The sequence below is a fragment of the Phasianus colchicus genome, chromosome 1 (genome assembly GCF_987193195.1).
Source record: "Phasianus colchicus chromosome 1, bPhaCol1.hap1.1, whole genome shotgun sequence".
NCBI classification, from domain to species: Eukaryota; Metazoa; Chordata; class Aves; order Galliformes; family Phasianidae; genus Phasianus; species Phasianus colchicus.
This window is the reverse complement of record NC_143436.1, coordinates 38,934,162-38,953,049: the sequence shown is the minus strand read 5'-3', so window position 1 is coordinate 38,953,049 and position 18,888 is coordinate 38,934,162. Positions and strand designations below refer to the sequence as shown.

The window sequence follows — 18,888 nt, the reverse complement described above, 5'->3', positions numbered from 1 at the left end:
ACAGTTCAACAAGGCTTTCATATCCATGTGCAACTGCCGATGCACGTGGATAAAACGAACTGCATGTTTGTGCAATTTGCTGAATCTGAACCAATAGGCAACTGTGGACTTAATTTAGCCCTGCTGAAGAAAGAGAATTTAGCCTGGATTTTCCTTTGGCAAACTTGCAGTAACAGGGAATTTGCACAGAAAATTTGTACACTGATCAACAGAACTCAGTAATAATCTATCAGAAAAAAATCATTCAAGCCATCGCAACCATCTTTTAAAGTCGCTGATATCTTTATCACTTCCTAAGGCCATTACTCCAAGTGGCTTTATGGTAATCCACATAGCTGTAGTCACAAGAAATAGAAACACAGAGCTCAGCTTTTGGTGATATGTGAGCTTCTGGAAAATTTAGAATGAAACAAAACAAAAAACACATTCCTGGTGCTTTTATTTATTTGGCATGGTCAATGTTCAGTTTGGGCTGCTGAGAATGCACAGAAATAAGAGGTAATGTCATTAGTGCTAAAAAGCATTAGATTTTATAAGATCATCAATAATTTCTCTAATATTTACATTTTTAAAAAAGCAAGACTGCCAGTGGTTTGGGCTGTTTTATACTTGAAATCTTCAACAACTTAACACTTTTAATTACAAATGTAAGAAGAACTAGAGGTGCTTTAAAGTCTATATAAAGTTTTTATAGCATCAAACTAGCAACACTTAACCCATAATGACTCATTTCTTACACTAAGAAAAAATCCTAAACCTTTACATTTTCATCCAAAGTTTTTTTAAACTTTTTCCTATTGAAAATTAAAATTGAAAATTTTTATTTTTATTTTTTTCTTACTGAGAACCTAAATGCAGCTTCGGACCAGTTAGACTTGAATGCTTATTTTATTGAAAAGTCATGGATTATTACCACATACTCCAACCAACTGGCAGAAGGCACCTGAAGAACAAGTCTGACATGCTCACAGCTTTACCTTTTTCTTTTGTTCTTCTGTGGCTTTGATGATTCCTGGATCAGATTTCCAGGATTTTCCAAAATTGTAGAAAAGTGCAACGCTATTAGCAAGGAATGGAAGATGGATAAAGAAAAAATTGAGATGTGTTTGAAGTCAAGGAATTTAAAGTTTAAAACTGAACTTCCTCTTGAAAACACCCACTGAAATGGGTGAACCACACATTCTGAAATGAAATTAAGATGAAATAACAATACACAATGTTGATCTTTTTTTTGTATTCAGCATTTTCTACTCCTCAAAATCCCAAACTCATATTTATAAAATGTTCTCTATGAGATACTTCTAAAGTACTTAGTTCTCTAGAAATGAATAATGATAGTTCAGTTTTTGTAATTATTTTCCTCTTTAAATAAATTCCATTAAATGTATCTTCTCAAAAGTATTTCCTGTTTTCACAACAAACATTTCAAAGTTCTATTTATAAAATCATCATTTGACTAATAAGTCTTCATTGGCTTGAAATTCCAGTCAGATGACAAAAACGCTGGTTTTCAGCCTTTTAAGGGACTGAATGGAACAATGCTGGACTGTGATCATGAATCATGTCACAACCATCAGTTATCTCCAAGAAAGGTACTATTTGAAACCTGGTCCTATCATAAGGCAATACCCACATTTCACACCAGTGAAAGTTATTTTTAACATACTAACATATCTAATGCTTAAAAAAACTCACAAGACTCAGAGGTCTCTGGAAGTGTTTATAAAGTCAATTTACCATATTAAGACAGAAAGTAACCATTAGGTTTAAAATATATTTCCTGTGTTGAATGATTCTCCATAACATGCATAGTCTTGCAACATTTGACATTTCTTCACAGAATGAGCACATTTCTTAGCAATGACGTTGGAAAAGCAAATCCTTCAGATATGCCTCTGCCCCTAAAACTGAGTATTTACTCTGTTCAATGACCCTATAAAGGACTTCACCAGCACTAAAGATACCTGCCAACTGTTATTCACAAATGCAATGAGATGCCATACCTGACAAAGCTCTGGGTAAAAAGGACACCTATTACTCTGTCACAAAGCACTACACAAATTATTTTGTTACTGAGTTACCTGGATGAATATTACTCTCTACTCTGGTAGTCATGGAGACTTCCATAATTAAAGCTTAATACGGAAGTGTTTGTGTTAAAAAAAAAACTCTGCATACAAGCATAAAGCAATATAAAGCTGAAAATATCATGTGGCAACTTCCATGGAACTAATATAAAAGGCTTTAAAAGCAACGTAATAAAAGCATTTTTGCAAGCTTTGACAAAAATTGGATTTTGAAGCTAGAATAGATGTTCAAATATATTCCACTATATAAATATACTGTATTCTGTTTGTACTCTTGGAAAAACAGATTAAGAAAGGCATTAAAAAGTATTAGAAAAAATATTACAAAAACCATTTGTAAATAAATCTATGTGGCACAGATATAAGCAAATATTAACTGAAAAAAATGTGAGTTCTGAAGAATAACAGTAAGCCTCTCAAATCCTTCTGCAACACTCTGGTGGCATGGAAGAACCCTGAAACATCAATAAATGCAATTAAGACCTCTTTTGTACTTACGAAATCATAGAATCAAATAATGGTTTGTGTTGGAATGGACTTTGAAGATCCTCCAGTTCCAACTCCCCTGCTATGGGCAGAGACATCTCCCACTAGATCAGGCAGCCCAAAACCCCATCCAACCTGGTCCTAGAGCCTTATTAAAGACTCACCTTTCCTCTAACAGCTGTTTCCAGGGAAAAAAGCAACCAAAGTTCTAATTTGATACATTACAGATGAAAAACTCTGACTTTAGTATATGTACAATCTACTTTCTTCCTTTTTTTTTTCTAAATTTACCTGCTGCCAAAACTAAGCTGGTTCAACTTTTTTTTTTTTATAGCTTTAGAGAAATTAAATTTTCTATATAATACTCATATTGTCATTGAGCTTTATCTGCTGCAACAGTGAAAACTTCACATTAAAAATACCTTAACCAGACAGCTGTTACAAACAATAAAGGTACAACTAAAAAAAGTTATGGACGATTCCTAATTACTATACGTCATGTCTAGACTTCTAAAAAAGACAGGAGAAAAGAATTTATTTTCTATCTAGTAAAATGCTTTTATAACATTAAGGTTTTTGAATTTTTTTTAACTGATCAAAATTTGTACAACATGGCATGTCTGTGGATTCAAGCCACAGGAAATTCAGTATGCAGAATTTTTCTACATCTGCCCTTTCTACATCTTACCCCATAAAATGCATGGGAAAATCTAAGAAACATTCTAAATTTTGCCTTTTACCATGGTGGTATGAGATGAATGTAATGCTGACAGATCTAAATTGTGGCAGATAAATACCACAGACAGGAGATGCTGGGAGGTCACATGAGAAAGGTGATTTATATACAGGCAAGCTATAACTACATAAATTGTGAAGACTGAAAGAAAACCAGTATCTTCAAATAAACCCAAGATATTTCTCAAATTTTAAATAAAACTGGGGAGAAGGGATATAAACTACTCACAGCCTGAAGGAGAAAGAAAATTAAGAATTGTACTTTCCAGGACATTTCTAGAATCTCATGTAGACAACTCAGATCGTGAGACTCACTTCACCTACCTTCCATCACTCGGCAGCACATAGAAGCACAGGGGTTTAGAAGGGACTGTTCAATAGAAAGTGAAGCCACATCCAATTGTCAGCATTTAGGCCCTTAAGTCAGACAAGCAGTGCCATACAATGTCTTTTTTTTTTTTTCTATTATGAATTCTCCTCTGACATTTACTTCCAAAGAGATCTTAGAAACTTGTATCACAAGTATCTCTCAAAATTCTCCATATACAACAAAATCCTTGTAACTTTGCATTAGCTACCCAGTAGAGAATTGGCTCTCCAGAGACAGTGCCTCATTTTGTCCTAACATCCTCATTTGCAACTGTACAAAGAAAATAACATCATATTAATGGCTGAAAAAGCATGATACAACATTTACCTCTGGTACCATACTAACCCTCTGCCTTTTATAAGGTTTCCCCACTTTTCACTGTGAGAGATGAAGCAGAAAAAAAACACAAAATGCTTCCTACCTTCAGTCACAGTCAATAAGGTTGCTTAAGAACAAGAACAGGCTGAAAATCATTCCAGGAAACCACTTGGAACCTAAAGACTGCCTCATTAGAAAGAAACAAAACCAAACAAGCAACCCCCATCCCATTCCAAACCCCATGAGTGACGCAAATATGCAATCAGCTAATTTTTTTTATCCTGACTTGCAGCCTATTTAGAATGGCCCAAACAAATGCCAATTCCTGTATCACAGTTACACATCGTATGATAGACTGAAACCAAGCCAGAGTGCACATTATATATCAAGATGCTCCCTTCTACTAACTACAAAGCAAATAATAAATTCTTTTCTCCTAAAGATCTGCAGCTAGGATCAGATGGCAGATCAACATAAGCTAATGAATCTGCCAATTCCTAACAGCTGTACATTCAGATCCACACCTACAGGTATACAAGAGGTCTCACATGGCTAGATATTTATCAGATGATATCCATGTTTACCAGCTAAAGATCGGCAAGGCCTCTACATCTGACCTCCATCCTCTATTTATAAACAAAAATCCCTTAGCTTCCAAAAAGTAATTGACTCATTACCATCCCACAATTTTTTTCTTTTTAAATGGAAGTTATGGATAGTTGAAACTGGAGATCGTATTTTTTCCCTATTTAGATTCTTTCAGATACTCTATTTTTATGCTTTCTTGATGGAAACCTTTAAGTTTCGATTCTATGGGGTTTCTGTTTTTTTTTTTATTATTTTTATTTTTATTATTATTATTATTTTTTTTTACTGTTTAACTGTACCAATTAACTTGTACTAATTTTAAAATATCAAAGAACAGCTTGGGTTGGAAGGGACCTTAGGGTCCATCCAGTTACAGTTCTGCACAGTGGGCAGGGCTGCCACACACCAGCTCAGGCTGCCCAGGATCCCATCCAACCAGGCTCTGAATATCTCCAGGGATGGAGTATCCACAGCTTCCCCAGGCAGCCTGCACCAGTGCCTCAGGGCCTGCAGAGTATGCTATTGTAACAGCTTCGTGAAAGCATGTAAATAATCATGCATTCTCTTAGAACAAATTTTATCAACGATTTAAATCATGTTTTCCTTCACTTAAAAAACATCAATACATGAAGCACACATTAGTCATAACGATAACATATGGTCAGTGACAATTCTTTAACAATTTTGAATTTGCCTTGCATCTCATTACCTCAGCATTGCAAGTGGTACACCATACCAAAAGAGCATAATGAGAGAAAATTACATGCTAAAAATTGCATCAAGTGGAAGCATTAGAACAAAAAAATTATCCTGTGATTATTTGGGGTTATAGCAACCCCTGAAATCTTAAAAAACCAGAGCAGCAAAAGAACCTCTAACATAACAAACTCAATTTGTTCAGCTGTAACTGGAAGATGGCATAAACAACTGACAAAGGAATTCAATACGTGTGCCCTGAATTTCTATAGGACACAAGAGAGCGTTCTACCTACAAAATGCTAAAGGAAAGGAATGTAATACTTTACAGATTTATTATTCTTAAGTATAATTTCAATGCATTTTTCCCCTTTAAAAATAAAAGTAAATTAAAATAATCCCATACACGGAATCACTGTGTTATTATTATTATTTAATTCTGCTCCGCAAACAGTAGAAGATAAACTATGAGACCTTCACTACAGGCAAAACAGCAGAAGGGAAGTGTAAATGCATGGTTCAGGAATTTCTTCTCTCCTATAAAGAATAGTACTCTATTTTAACAAATAAATCAGTCTCAGAAAACACAAAGAAAATTCAATCAAATGGAAACATGCACAAAATTAAGCACATTAGATTCATATAAATTGTTCAAATTTACTTTCAAGACTGGTCTTTAAATGACACATCACTAAGTCTTGTAATTTATAGAAGACCTTATTTTCCATGCGACAATCCTTAAATTCAAGAAATTATACTGATCAACTTTGGTTTTGTATGTTCCTTATGATACACTGCTTCTACTGCCCTTTCCTGCCTCATGAGGATTAAAACCAGCAAACTAGATGCTGTTTCAGACACCTTCAACAAATCTAGTAGAAAAGAGAACTATTAACAAATACTTGAATATTAAAGTAATGCTTGCAGCAATAAAGATTTTTATATTACTTGTAATATTACATCTAAAGTTCCAGGAAGGCATTATTTGACAGTTTAAAGTTCAAAACATTTTTCCTGAGCAAAATATTGTGACAATTCATGAAATGACCAGGACAGGTTTCATCTTCAGATGAACATTACAGAGTATAAAGCAGTGCTCTGAGTCTGCTGTAAGTAATTATATAAAGCTGTAAAAATACAAGAATCTTTTCCCCAACCACAGCATTGTGCCTCATTCTATAAAAATAGAACAGGCACGCAATTTCTTTTTTTTTTTTCCCCTTCAATAAAGCTGCAGGGCAATTTTCCAGAAGAAGAATGGATCTGGAATCTTATTACAAAGGCTTCCAATTTAAAATCATCAATTAAAGGAAGATGGCCCTAAGTACTGTCTCCAAAGCTGCTTGTCACACAGAATTGTGTCAGCTCTAATGAATGCAATCAGTAGAAACTGAATCTTTCAGACTACTTTTGTGCCTAAAAAAGCTTTTGCAAAGGTTTTGAGACAAACTTAAATTACAGAAGAATACAGTATTTTATCGATGTTCTCAAGTCACACTTTCAGATTAGTTAACTATCTATGCTTACTACTTCCAGTGAACATTACCCAGTGACAAACTCCAAGTTACATTAACCAGGATGGCTATCAGAAATAAAAATCTAAGCAAGCTGGCACACATTAAAGACATCAATTTTCATTTGAATATGAACAAACTATACACTCCAGGAAAAATCTCATAATTTGCTAGCCTTAAGACACAGCTTTTCACATCAAGATGGAGGCCATCACCATGCCATGTCAGCTGTAGAAGCTATTCTAACCCAGTGAAGAACTCCAACTTAAAACTGAGCACATACTTACATACGGTTCAAGATGTTATATTAGCACAAGAAAGCTTTTCAAGGTATCTCAACATTTGCTACTCAACCATGAGTTCCTAAACAAACTCTACAAGGTATAGAGAGATCAGAAATGAGATGCTGCAGTTATTAAACCTGCCTGAGAAAGATTCATTTCACTACTTGCCAGAAGTAAGGCATATTTTCTCACCAAAAAGTAATAGAAAAGCAACTTCACTCTAAAGGCATGGTGTATTTAGACTATCCACTCCGTTCTGTCAGACATGGAAGATTACACTTCCATCTTCAATCAAAACCATGAGCTAAGATTGAAGAACATATTGAGAATAATATGACTGCATTGCTACTACCTTGTTTCATGGTATAATTTCTCTGAAACAGAAAAACCCTTTCCAGGAAATCACAGAATGACAGAACATCCCAAGTTAGAAGGGATCCACCAGGATCACCACAACTTCTAATTCCACAAAGGACCACACAAAATCAGACCCTATGTCTGAGAGCACTGTCCTAACACTCCTTGAACTTCACCAGCTTGGGGCCATGCCCACTGCCCTGGGCAGTTTGTTCCAGGGCCTGACCAGCCTCCGGTGAAGAACCTTCTCCTAACCTCCAGTCTGATCCTCCCCTGACACAGCTCCACGCCATTCTCTTGTCGCTATCACAGAGAGCAGAGCTCAGTCTGCCTCTCTGCTCCCTTCTTGAGGAGTTGTATGCCACCATGAGGTCTCCCCTCAGCTCCTCTGCCCTGGGATGAGCAAGCCAAGGGACCTCAGCTCCTCACACATTTTGCCTTCAAACCTCTTCCCATCTTTGTAGCCCTCCTTTGGATGCTCTCCAGTCCTTATATTATGGTGTCTGAAACTGCACAGCTTATGACTAATATCCATCATAAATATAAAATTCACTTCAACTACTTGCAAACATTAAACATTTAAAAAAGAACATGAAATGTCTATTCAGTTTTTAAGTTATTGTAATTAAAATACAAAAGAAAGTTGTTTAAGAATTTCAATGTTTCCTCAGAAGGCTAAGGGCATTTTTCATTGAACTCCAAAACAATTTCTACCCCAGTGAATACGTAAGTTCATATCTAGGCAGTCAGTCAAAAACATAAAAAGATGGGTGTATTCTGTAACCTAGTATTGCTAATGCATCCATCTTCAAAGACTGAAAATAGTTTAAACCAAATTTATCTACAGTTTGCATGAGACAAAATTTGTGAAACCTTTAAGAAGTACTTACAAAGGTAACTCCACTAGAATGCAGATCAAACTGCCTACTGTTTTTTGTGAAGTTAAAATTCATCAGCTCACAGCCATAGCATATCTTATGGACTTGCTTACATTTCCCCACTTAAACTGGCAAAGCATAGGAGATTTTGTAGACTGCTGTAAGGCAGTTTTGAGGAAAATCATCTACTTTCTGAAGCATAGCAATAATATCATATTTTTAAAGTAAAAAAAATAATTACCATCAAGACACAAAACAATTTTTAATGGAGACAATCTTTCAAAACTTTAAGTAGTATACTTACTCTTTCATGAAGAATAACCCTGGTTATTACCTCATACTACTAACATGAAGAAAATATTACTGTACACAGAAAAGGATATCATTCCAAAACCAGAAGAACCACGTCACATACATCCAGAATTTTGTTGCCAAGTATATTCCAAGAGGCAATGCACTGTGCATGGAGTGATCAAAGAATGACCTGTAGAGCAGAAGAAATGTCATAAGTAAGTTTGTTGTGCTTTTTTTTTTTTTTTTTTTAAGTAAACCTTCATACCAGATAGATGAGGTAAACGTAATCTGAACATCCTGGGCAAGATAACAGCCATAACAGAAATATGTATTTTACAGAAAATAAGATGTTAATAGTTGATTTAAGAAACATCCATCAATAAGTCTTAGCTCATAAGGACTCATCCTCACTTTAATATAATCTCATATTATTTCCTTATCTGATTTAAAAATAATACCTTTGTTACATACATTAAATCAAAATGCTCAGTCTCCTCAACAGGAAAAAAAAAGCCTTCAGTTTGTTTTGAAATTGTTCACAATATTGGAAAACCCATGGTTTTTTCTGTTGCTATTTTGGAAGGTACCATGGTTCACTGAGCATAATGCTTTATAAGCAAACAGCACTGCAGCAATCAAGAACTACATAAGAAACGTGAAATGCTTAGATACTTATCTAAAACTACACTGATAGCAGTTACACATCTGTGAGATTCCTAACCTACAGCACGGATGGTGCTTGCAAGCTGCATTTACACACAAGATTCCAATGCCAAAAATACTTACGAAACCCATACAATGGAAAATAGATGTTAAAATTACTTCAAGAAGGAAAAGGTTTAAGAGACTTTGGTGTTATCAGCCTACATACTTGAAATATTTCTGATTCTTGAATCTTCCACTTCTGTAAGAGTTTCCAATAGAAAATCAGAGGAAAATTAGGTATTTCCCATAACAATAGATTTGCCAATTTCCAAGCCTGAGTGCTACCACATTAATGAAAACAAAAATAAAGCCATCAGAATTCTTTTTACCTTCTTATTCTCTGCATTTTAAAGAATATTCTGCACAGAATTTGAATTTAGTTGGGACAAACTCTGTTAGTGACTTGGTAACTCCATATTCAAGGAAGAGTTGCTAAACATATGAAAAGTCATCTTCTAAACTGCTTATCTCCTTGAAATAAAACTACTTCTGCTTAAACATCCTTACACCGCAGCTTTTGGCTTTCTGTCCTGACAGTGCCTCTGAGCTGCCATGGTTATCTGCACACTGAATAGCCTCCATTTTACTCCTTTAGTCCCTCGTAGCAACTCTCCTCTAACAGGCACTTAATAGTTTTCGTTTTACTCCTGTATTCCTTTGTAGTAGCTCTCACTCCTTTAATGTAAGCTTTTAAAATCTTTTGGGAAAATCCTGTAATGCTAAGGTGATGAGTTAAGGTGGTAAATAAAATGTGAATATAAATTTGGATACACAGCATTAATTATTCCTTCAGTGATCCCTATACGCTTTTTTTTTTTGGTGAATGAAGTAGGGAAGAAAACAGAGCTAAGCAAATAAGCTAAAATTCAAAAGGCAAAGGAAATATTACTAAAATAATAGCAAAAGTTTCATTCAAATCTCTGCTTTATGAAAAACACTTTGAAAATCACGCATAACTGAACATTAAGCAAAAGATAAGAGAAATAATGTTAATCCTGAGCAGGTATCGAGTTGATCAGAAATAGAACAGAAATGATGCCAACACACATCTTGAGAAACTGAAATGTCATCCCTGCCTGCAGGAAGTGTGGTTGAGGATTTGCATTACCAAGGGATCTAGCAGTAGAAAGAGGTCAGTAGATTGAACAGTTTCAAATAACAAGACGACTGAACAGATTTTCTCAAAGATCTTTCAGAGGCATCAGTCTGATGACCACCCTTCCCATACATATTAACAATATTTAGATTCCATGAACTTGTTTTATGGAGCAGAAATATTTTCTTTCCCTCTAAATAGAAAGGAAGGAGGAGCAAGTGGATCTAAAAAAACCATGATATTCAATGCCAGAAAAGGAGATGGCTTCTAAGTACAATTATATAGCAGGTTCTTCTATAGACACCATACATGACAAAGAAAAGCAAAGCACAAATTAAGAAGTCTAAAGATCCTGAAAATCTGCACACCTGTGAACGTACACATCTATGTACATCTACAGTCATTTAAGTAATCACAAACATTTAAAGCTCTCTAAGATCAGTTAACAAATCAACACTATTAAAAAGCAGCTGTTTTCTTTAGTCACCTCTTTGCACAAAAACAGGGTTTTGATAGTATACTTGCACAGGTCTTTTTTCTGTCCCTGTAACTTTTCCATTGACTGCTTTCTTTACAATTTACACTGATAACTCCTTGTCAGACAGACATTCAGCACCCTCCTCTGGAGAATGACTGAATTTCTGCTTTGCTGTTAGCTTCTATAAGATCAGTGTAATCTAACCAAGGCAATTCCATATGTATCTGCAAGACAATGGAGCAAAGCTTCACGAGTCCTTTCCAAGGAATAATGATACAAATAAGTAAATAAAGTAGTATGTCTAAAAACCACATGAAAAACAAATTTAAGATTATCTATCCAACAAATGAGATGCCAAAAAACACTTCTTGTATGCAGGCTAAACACTTACTTTGAAAGAAACTGTACCATAGCCCAAACACCACCGTACATCAGCCCTTTAATGAGCCAAGAATCAATGTCTAGGTCTGCTATGAACCCAACAAGCCAAATAACTAGGAAAGGAGTCCCCAGCATCACCTTCTGACGGAATTCCTACAAAGAAACAAATATCTGTAAGTAATTCTGCTTTTAGGAACAAGTTGTATAATAATATTCTATAATAAAAAAGACATTCACAATAACTTGTATCAAGTTTTTTTTATCAACATATACTTATGTATCTGCAGCATATATGCAAAAAAAATTTCCTAAAATCTGTAACAGATTAGCTATTTGTTTTATAAGAATCACCTTTTGGAGATTTTATTAATCCAGAATAAAGGCACTTTTTAAAAGCACTGGAATGCAGTGAGATATTATAGATTATAGTGCTGATGATCTCAGGTCACGTTAAACTGCCTAGACAAAAGTGTTGTAAGAAACAGACTGCCAAACTGAAGACTATATGAAGAGAGATAGGTCATATTATGTAGTTACAGTTCCTGTTTAAGGAACTTTCAAATATTTCTGGATACTGAAAGTGCACACTTGCAGATAATGCAATGCACAGATCACATAAAGGCCATACTTGCTGCATTACTGTATGGCCATACCATTACAGCAGAAGCTTTAGCTAGTGCCTTAATCATCAAGATGCAATGTCTATTTAAATCAAGAAACAATTACAAACTACAGCAACACTTAATACCCAGCACAGTATTTTCACCAATAAGAAAACAGTAACAGTACACAAGTCCTCAGACTATGGGCAAACAGACAGTTTCTCATGCTAGACTAACCCTATATACCCTCATTTCTTGTATCCTCCTCTCCACAGCATAAGATACTAACCTGAGCAGAAAAAGGCCTCCACATTAAAGATTCTCATGCCACTGTAAGACTGTTAACGCCAACTGTTTTAGTCACTGAACACAAAATACTACATAATAGTGAGGAGATCCGTGTTCTGGGTATCTAAAGCATTGTTTTCTCTTACATACTTGAGAATCAGCTTTGTAACAATCTTGGTTTTCCTCCAACAGTACAACTGCTCGGCACTTTCTTAATGTTTAAGCAGCACAAAAGCTAAAGGTTACTGTGGAGGCTTATGGTGGGTTGCAGTTTTGTTGCTGCTGTTTGCTCTGCTGTTTTATTTTTCTTTTATAATTTTTTTAGTGTAAAAAGACAGCATTTCCTAGAACTAAAACATGGGGAATATACATTACTGAATTGCTTACACTGAACAAACATGACTCCCCCCTCTCACCAAAGTCAGCAGTAACACTGACTTACGCAAGTGCTGTACTACTCACCTTATCGGCTTTTAGTTTCCTCAGAAAGGATGGACTGTCATATCCCTTAGCCTGTCTTGCTTCCTGTAGGTGATTGATCATCCAAACGTTTTTCCTCTGTTTTGCTAGATCAAGTGGTGATTCTCCCTGCGAAGAGCATAAAAGTGGGAAAAAATCTGATTTAAAAATAAAATGCATTCAGAGCACTTTTGAAACAGAATTATGGCATTGGTTTTTATTATTTATTTTTTACTTTACAGCATACTTGACACCAATCATCATTCATTCATCATTCTTTTTGATCTTTTTCACACTCTCATAACTATACAAGTGGTCAAACAGAATATTAAGTAATTCTGACAATACATGTCTTGACATAGTAGTAATTGTTGCCTTTGGTATAACATATCTGTTTTCCTTGCTCCATACACAGCCCACCAGTCTAAAAGAAAGACTGTGCTTCTTCCTTAGCTATTGACAGGCAGCAGAAATCCAGTAAAGAAATAGAACTCATAACCCACTGGATCATGAAAACTCTCCCAGTCTAAAGCCTGACTTAATTCTCTGCTTTCTTTGCAGAGTGAAGTTACTAATATCATAGAATTTATTAAATAAGGATTTTTTTTTCCAAAAGTTTAATGTTCTAAGTTTGTCTAGTTAATGAAGATCAAGGAAGAAAATGGGAAAGAATTAACTGCTCATGTACAACTTATCCCATAAGTCTGAGCTTTGATGCTTGGCTCGTGCTTCACATACTTTGGGTGCAAAGCCAGCAACAGTCCATGCTTTCATGTTCCCTACTTTAAGAGAACTGACAGACAAAGCAAAAAGAGAGAGAGATACAGGGGCCAAAGGTGCCTAACAGAATGATTTGATATCACTGCTTTTAAACTTTAAGGAAGAGAGCTAAACGAAACCTACTGACTGGGTCTAAAATTATAGAGGAGGCAAGAGACAACCAACTGCAGGTACCTCCAGCTTCAGTTTTGCATTTGACTCCTCCTCTCTTCTACTGGAGTTAAATCCCCTCCTAAACAAAGCACTCATGGAGGCTTGAAAAATGGCTGAATCCTCCATCGCTTGGCCCCCTCCTAAAAAAAAAGTGAGACAGGTACCAGAAACTGAAATTACCCACAAAGGGCAATCATTACTATAACCAGAAGAGGTGTCAAAAACAAAAAAGACAGTTAGCTATCTATATGGCACAGAAAGACTTAGCTGTCATCTTTGCCTTTGAAATCTTGCTCCAGATCTCTAGAAGAAGGGCAAACAGCACAAGCTACAGATTATGAGGTGAAGCGTTTTGCTGACTAACAGGATCTTGCAGGCTGCCTGTCCAAAAAAATTCAACTACCAGAATCAGTAAGAAAAGAATATCCTTTTGATAGATGATTAAGAAACAGACTGAGGCCTCTTGATTCTCAGCAGAAATGCCTGAAATCAAACTATGGTGCCTGCTTCATGACAAAATTTAATGGCATCTCATTTTGAATTGCTAGTATCTGGAAAACTCCAGACATCACACGATTTTCTTTTTTTTTCTTAATATCACTTTATATTTCCAGACCATAAAGATTACCTGTGGACAAGCAATTCTCTCTGGGAGCTCATCTCCCAAGTAAATCCTGAAGTTGTCTTGGGGTCCAGCTGAGCATCCCTTCCACTAGAGGGCCATGAGACACCTAGGAACTGCCTAGACAAAAAGATTGAGGGAGCTTTAAAGAAATCTTTTGACTATGTGTCTAATCATCTGGGTATTTTAATATTTTCCTTGTATTCACAGGGACAGATAGCTGACTTGCTTCAAAAGCAATTAAAAAAATCAGGGATCATGGTCCAGTAAACAACTTGGACTGACAGAAAGCAATAAGGTTTCAAGAGTATATATTTTGAGTGATTAGACAGAAAGAATAATCTGAAGCATCGTTACCATAGGGAACTTTACATGTAGACTGCCACAGACAAACCTATGGATACACTGCATAATCAACAAACTACACCTACTATCTATTCAGCAATTTATTAACAGATTTTAATTATATAATTCCAATTATAAGCTGAGTTCTTGTGCAATCCTGTCCTTATCTGCCCAGTCTGTCTGCTACTAAGGCAAGACGCTTAAAAACCCACAACTCTCCCCTGACTACTAAAAAGCTTCCAATTCCAATTGTAATCTGGGTCTCAAAAGAAAAAAAAAAAATACAAACAACCCCACCTTTCTCACTACCAAAAGAAAATTGTTATTTTCTTGCACAGCATAATACAAATAGGATTAATAACAAGAACAGGACAAATCCACTCTGATTAACTTGAAACAACTGTACCAAAGATATATACACATTTAGGTATTAATAATCCACATTGCTTCTTTATATGATTTTACTTCCAGGATGGACATTTTCTTTCTCCTTTTTTATTTTTTTATCCTCCAAATTATCAAGATTTATTCTGGAATAATAGTGTGATTGTATTTTCCTTTAAGGTCTTCTCCACTATAGCATTCAAATTCTCATGCAACACAGAAGTAGGACATTATTGAGATAACTAATTCCAACCTGCTCCAAAACTTGAAAGCCAGCAACATGCAGTTTTCTAACATAGGCTGCCTAGAGCTGATAACAATTTCATATTTATTATGTGCTTGTGATGAACATACAATAAATCACCCAAATCAACATCCTTTATAAATACTGACAGGATGGTGAAACTATCCCTACTAGAAGGATTTTGACATCTGAAGATCCCAGAAACCAACAGGAAGGCATACAAGTAATCCTGACTCCACTGCAGATAATGAAACCAGGCACGTGTCTCTTCTGGCATGACTGGAAAGACATCATGATCCAGCAGGTTCAAAAGCCTATTTTTCCTACTGACTGCTGCTGTCTGTCAATAACGTAACTGCTGCAGGCTAGCTGGTATCATTTCAGTTGGCCAAACATATCAATTTGTATTACAGATTTCACAGGAGTCCAGAAGTGTAGATAAGGTGAGGACTTCAGGTGCACTAATCAGTTTGTCAAGGGAAGCAAGTTATGACACACTGATCTTTTTCCACAAAAAAAAAACTCCTTATTAATTTTTACCATTAGGTGGCACAGAGAAGAGCTTGAGCTTCTTAACAGTTTGCAAGAAGTTGGCTAAATTACGATTTATCTCACAAGTGACCTTACAAACTAGGAAACATATTTGCATGAATACATAACTATTGCATGTAGAATGTAGAAAGCTATAAGTAAACTGAAATGCATCCCTAAAAACACTGTTACATGCTGTTCAAGAAAATGGATGATTAGCTTTGTCTGTTTTAAGCATATTTCTATCACTTGTTCCAACTGAAGTAAGGCCTGGCCATCTTAACTGGCAGGAAAAATGGTGAAAGGTCAAATTAATTAGATATTTAATGTTTTATAAATGCAGGGGTGGACCTGTATTTTTGCAGTCTACCTACAACATTTATAACATTCAATATTATGTGAGAAATACAAATATTTGAAGAGAAAGGGAGTAGTGGAAAATTCTTTTTCTAAACTTGAATTCTGACACCACAAAAGAAACAACTCAGGCGATAAAGTACATCTGATTTGCTGTACATAACAGTAATAGACAGGCACTGGACAAAAACACTGCAGAGCAAGGATTGAATAGGCGCACCCTCCATCAGAGAAGTTGCTTTTACAGACTCCATGCCTACTACATAAATTCTAACAGCTTTGTGGCTGGTCTAACACATGCTAAGGATGGGCTAAGTTAGTGCAGAATCAATCTTCATTAAGCAGTTCTGGCAAAATAATCAGGCAAGTTGAAGTTCTGATACGAGAAAGAGCCCATTTTTTGTAATCTACTCTTGTTGGTATTTTTCAGTCTTCAATTTCCTTGCCACTGGGAGATGAACTTTCCCACATCTCAATATATTCAAAAAGACAACCACCCCAAAACTTCACTAGAATATGTACAGCCAGATTTTTTTTTCATCCAAATAAATGGCACATCATGCATGCCATCTAAAGGTGCACCCCACCCCTAATATATTTATACTTAACCATAACCTGTTTACATGGGTACTTTTGAAAGTTCAGATTTAGTAGTTACACATCACTGTTAATAAACACTGACACTTGGATAAAAGTTAATGGCATGATTTTTGCTCCATCTTCTCGATCCCACCATACCCACAAGAATAATTTATTTTTCAGATTTCTATCTCAAACCACTTACAATAAAAACAGACTGTTTACCTTTATATTCTGAGCATCAACATTAGCTCCAGCTTCTAACAGAAGACTAATAACTGTAGTATTTCCTGCTAGAACAGCCCAATGCAATGCTGTGTTTTTGTGATACTTGTCTCCAAGATTAACAGAAACATTAAACGTAAGTAGTAATCGGGTTGGATCCACACTAGAAAAGAAAAGTCTTATTAGATCTACAAAAGAATTCGATACATTCCAACTTCTTGTTAGTGAGTTCAACTTCTGTACAGATGTTCATCACTTACATTATGTAGGTGACATTTGTTAATGATTATCAATGGCTCAAATTCTACTCCCACCAAAGAACAACTGCAATTTTGTTGAATTTAAAAGGAGTTTCTTCTGAAATGTCATGCAACACATTTAGTACGTAATTCTGTTATCATGCGTCTCAACAACAGTAATAACACAGATTTGTAAAAGAAAACAAACGATTATACAGGCAGTATATCAAAGTTCTAAATATTTCAGACTTCCACTTCACATTCCAAAAGATGCAAATAAAAAATGCTGGTGGCGAATGGCAGGTATTTGCAAAAACTCACTTATCCTTCACTCAACAAACAAAGGAGACAAATTGTTTAATTCAAACTAACTTGCTCTTTGGAGAATCGCCTTTTTACACCAATTTGTTTCAGCAGTCTTCATAAGAAGATCTACTCAATTAAAAAAAAAAATCATAATACTGAGTATATCTGGATTGTATCTTCTGTCTGGAATAGGTCACAAATTAAGAAAGATAAAGTGGCAACCGACTAATTAAACCAAAGCACTCTCAAAAACTCAAAATCAGTCATTATTCCAAGTGACGTACGTAGTTAACACCAAGATTAAGTAAAAACGGCAGTGAGGATATGTATTACCTATGTGTTCTGTAAGCTGCCCACATTAGAGGTGTCATCCCATTTTGATCCATCATATCTACATCCTAAAAAAAAAAAAGAAATGTGCTGAGATAAGTGTTTTTGTTCAAGTAGATAAAACAGCAGAATGCAGAACATCTGAAATAAAATGATTATTTACCTTCTATCAGAAAGGAAAGCATCTACTACCTACAGTGCTTTGTCCTGTTATAGATCTCTGCCTGTAGTGAGGCAAGGAAGTTGGTGGCTCCTATATAGATTAAGAGCCAGATCAGACCCTCAAGCACACGTGAGCAAGTTCCACAGCCTGGCAGCGCAAAATTATTCTAAACTAAATTCAAGACCAGAACAATTATACTTAGCGGTGGCAGAGCTCTATCAGTATCTCCTATGCTACTTCCCTCAGCCCTTACTAAGAAAATTTTTTGAAAGTGTTTTAATAAAACCATTTACTTCAGAAACTCCTGAGAAAAACTCAAAATGTAGATGATGTAGCTTTCTTGCCACTTCCCTGCTTTGCTATCTGCCAAACACCCAGAAGTATGGCACTCTCACCCACTGTGCTACTAGCCTGACACAGACAAAAGTTCTCCAGAAAATCCAATTTAGTTCTATTAAATAACTAAATAACTGCTTTTAAAAGATCCCCAGACTGCAGATACCTGTTCATTTTAAAATTTTTCTCAATTGCTAAACTAAAAAAATAAAATTAAAAATCAGAAATAAAAAGCAACTGATAAGAGGATGGAGAACCACTACTTTAATGCCCAGCATATTGAGAAACAAGTTGCACTTACTGAGACCAATATTTAAGTCTATTTCCTCTATGTATGCACATAGACTATATCCTTTAGAATTTCCTAAAGCCACACAACTGTTGGCATTCACTCCCTTCAAGCCCCTGTCACCAAGATTGTGAAGGAAATTAGAACCACAGCCGAACCTCAAGGTCATTTATCCTTAAGAAGCATGACTTCGATTCACAGGTTGCACTGTGGAACTACATGCTTTTAAACATGCATGTACTAATGAGACAAACAATCACTCTTAATTTTTAGATTACATGCAGAAATGCAATGCTTTGTGATCAACAGACACCTGATTGCTTGGAAGGAGGTAAAATGGACTCCTTCAGTGATACCATCAGACAAACTGAAATTACGTTTTGCATATT

The 18,888-nt window shown here is 35.6% G+C and overlaps 1 protein-coding gene across 1 annotated transcript in view; it reads right to left on the bottom strand.

Annotated features, from left to right (window-relative positions):
* ZDHHC17 (zDHHC palmitoyltransferase 17) overlaps positions 1–18,888 on the bottom strand; it is a 67,406-nt gene that overhangs the window by 15,301 nt on the left and 33,217 nt on the right. Inside the window, exons 6-11 of the mRNA XM_090139071.1 lie at positions 17,715–17,779; positions 16,837–16,999; positions 12,620–12,745; positions 11,278–11,420; positions 8,697–8,797; positions 978–1,102 (exon numbers count right to left, since the gene is read on the bottom strand). Coding sequence (XP_089995197.1) covers positions 978–1,102; positions 8,697–8,797; positions 11,278–11,420; positions 12,620–12,745; positions 16,837–16,999; positions 17,715–17,779 — 723 coding nt within the window. The remainder of the gene's footprint in view (positions 1–977; positions 1,103–8,696; positions 8,798–11,277; positions 11,421–12,619; positions 12,746–16,836; positions 17,000–17,714; positions 17,780–18,888) is intronic.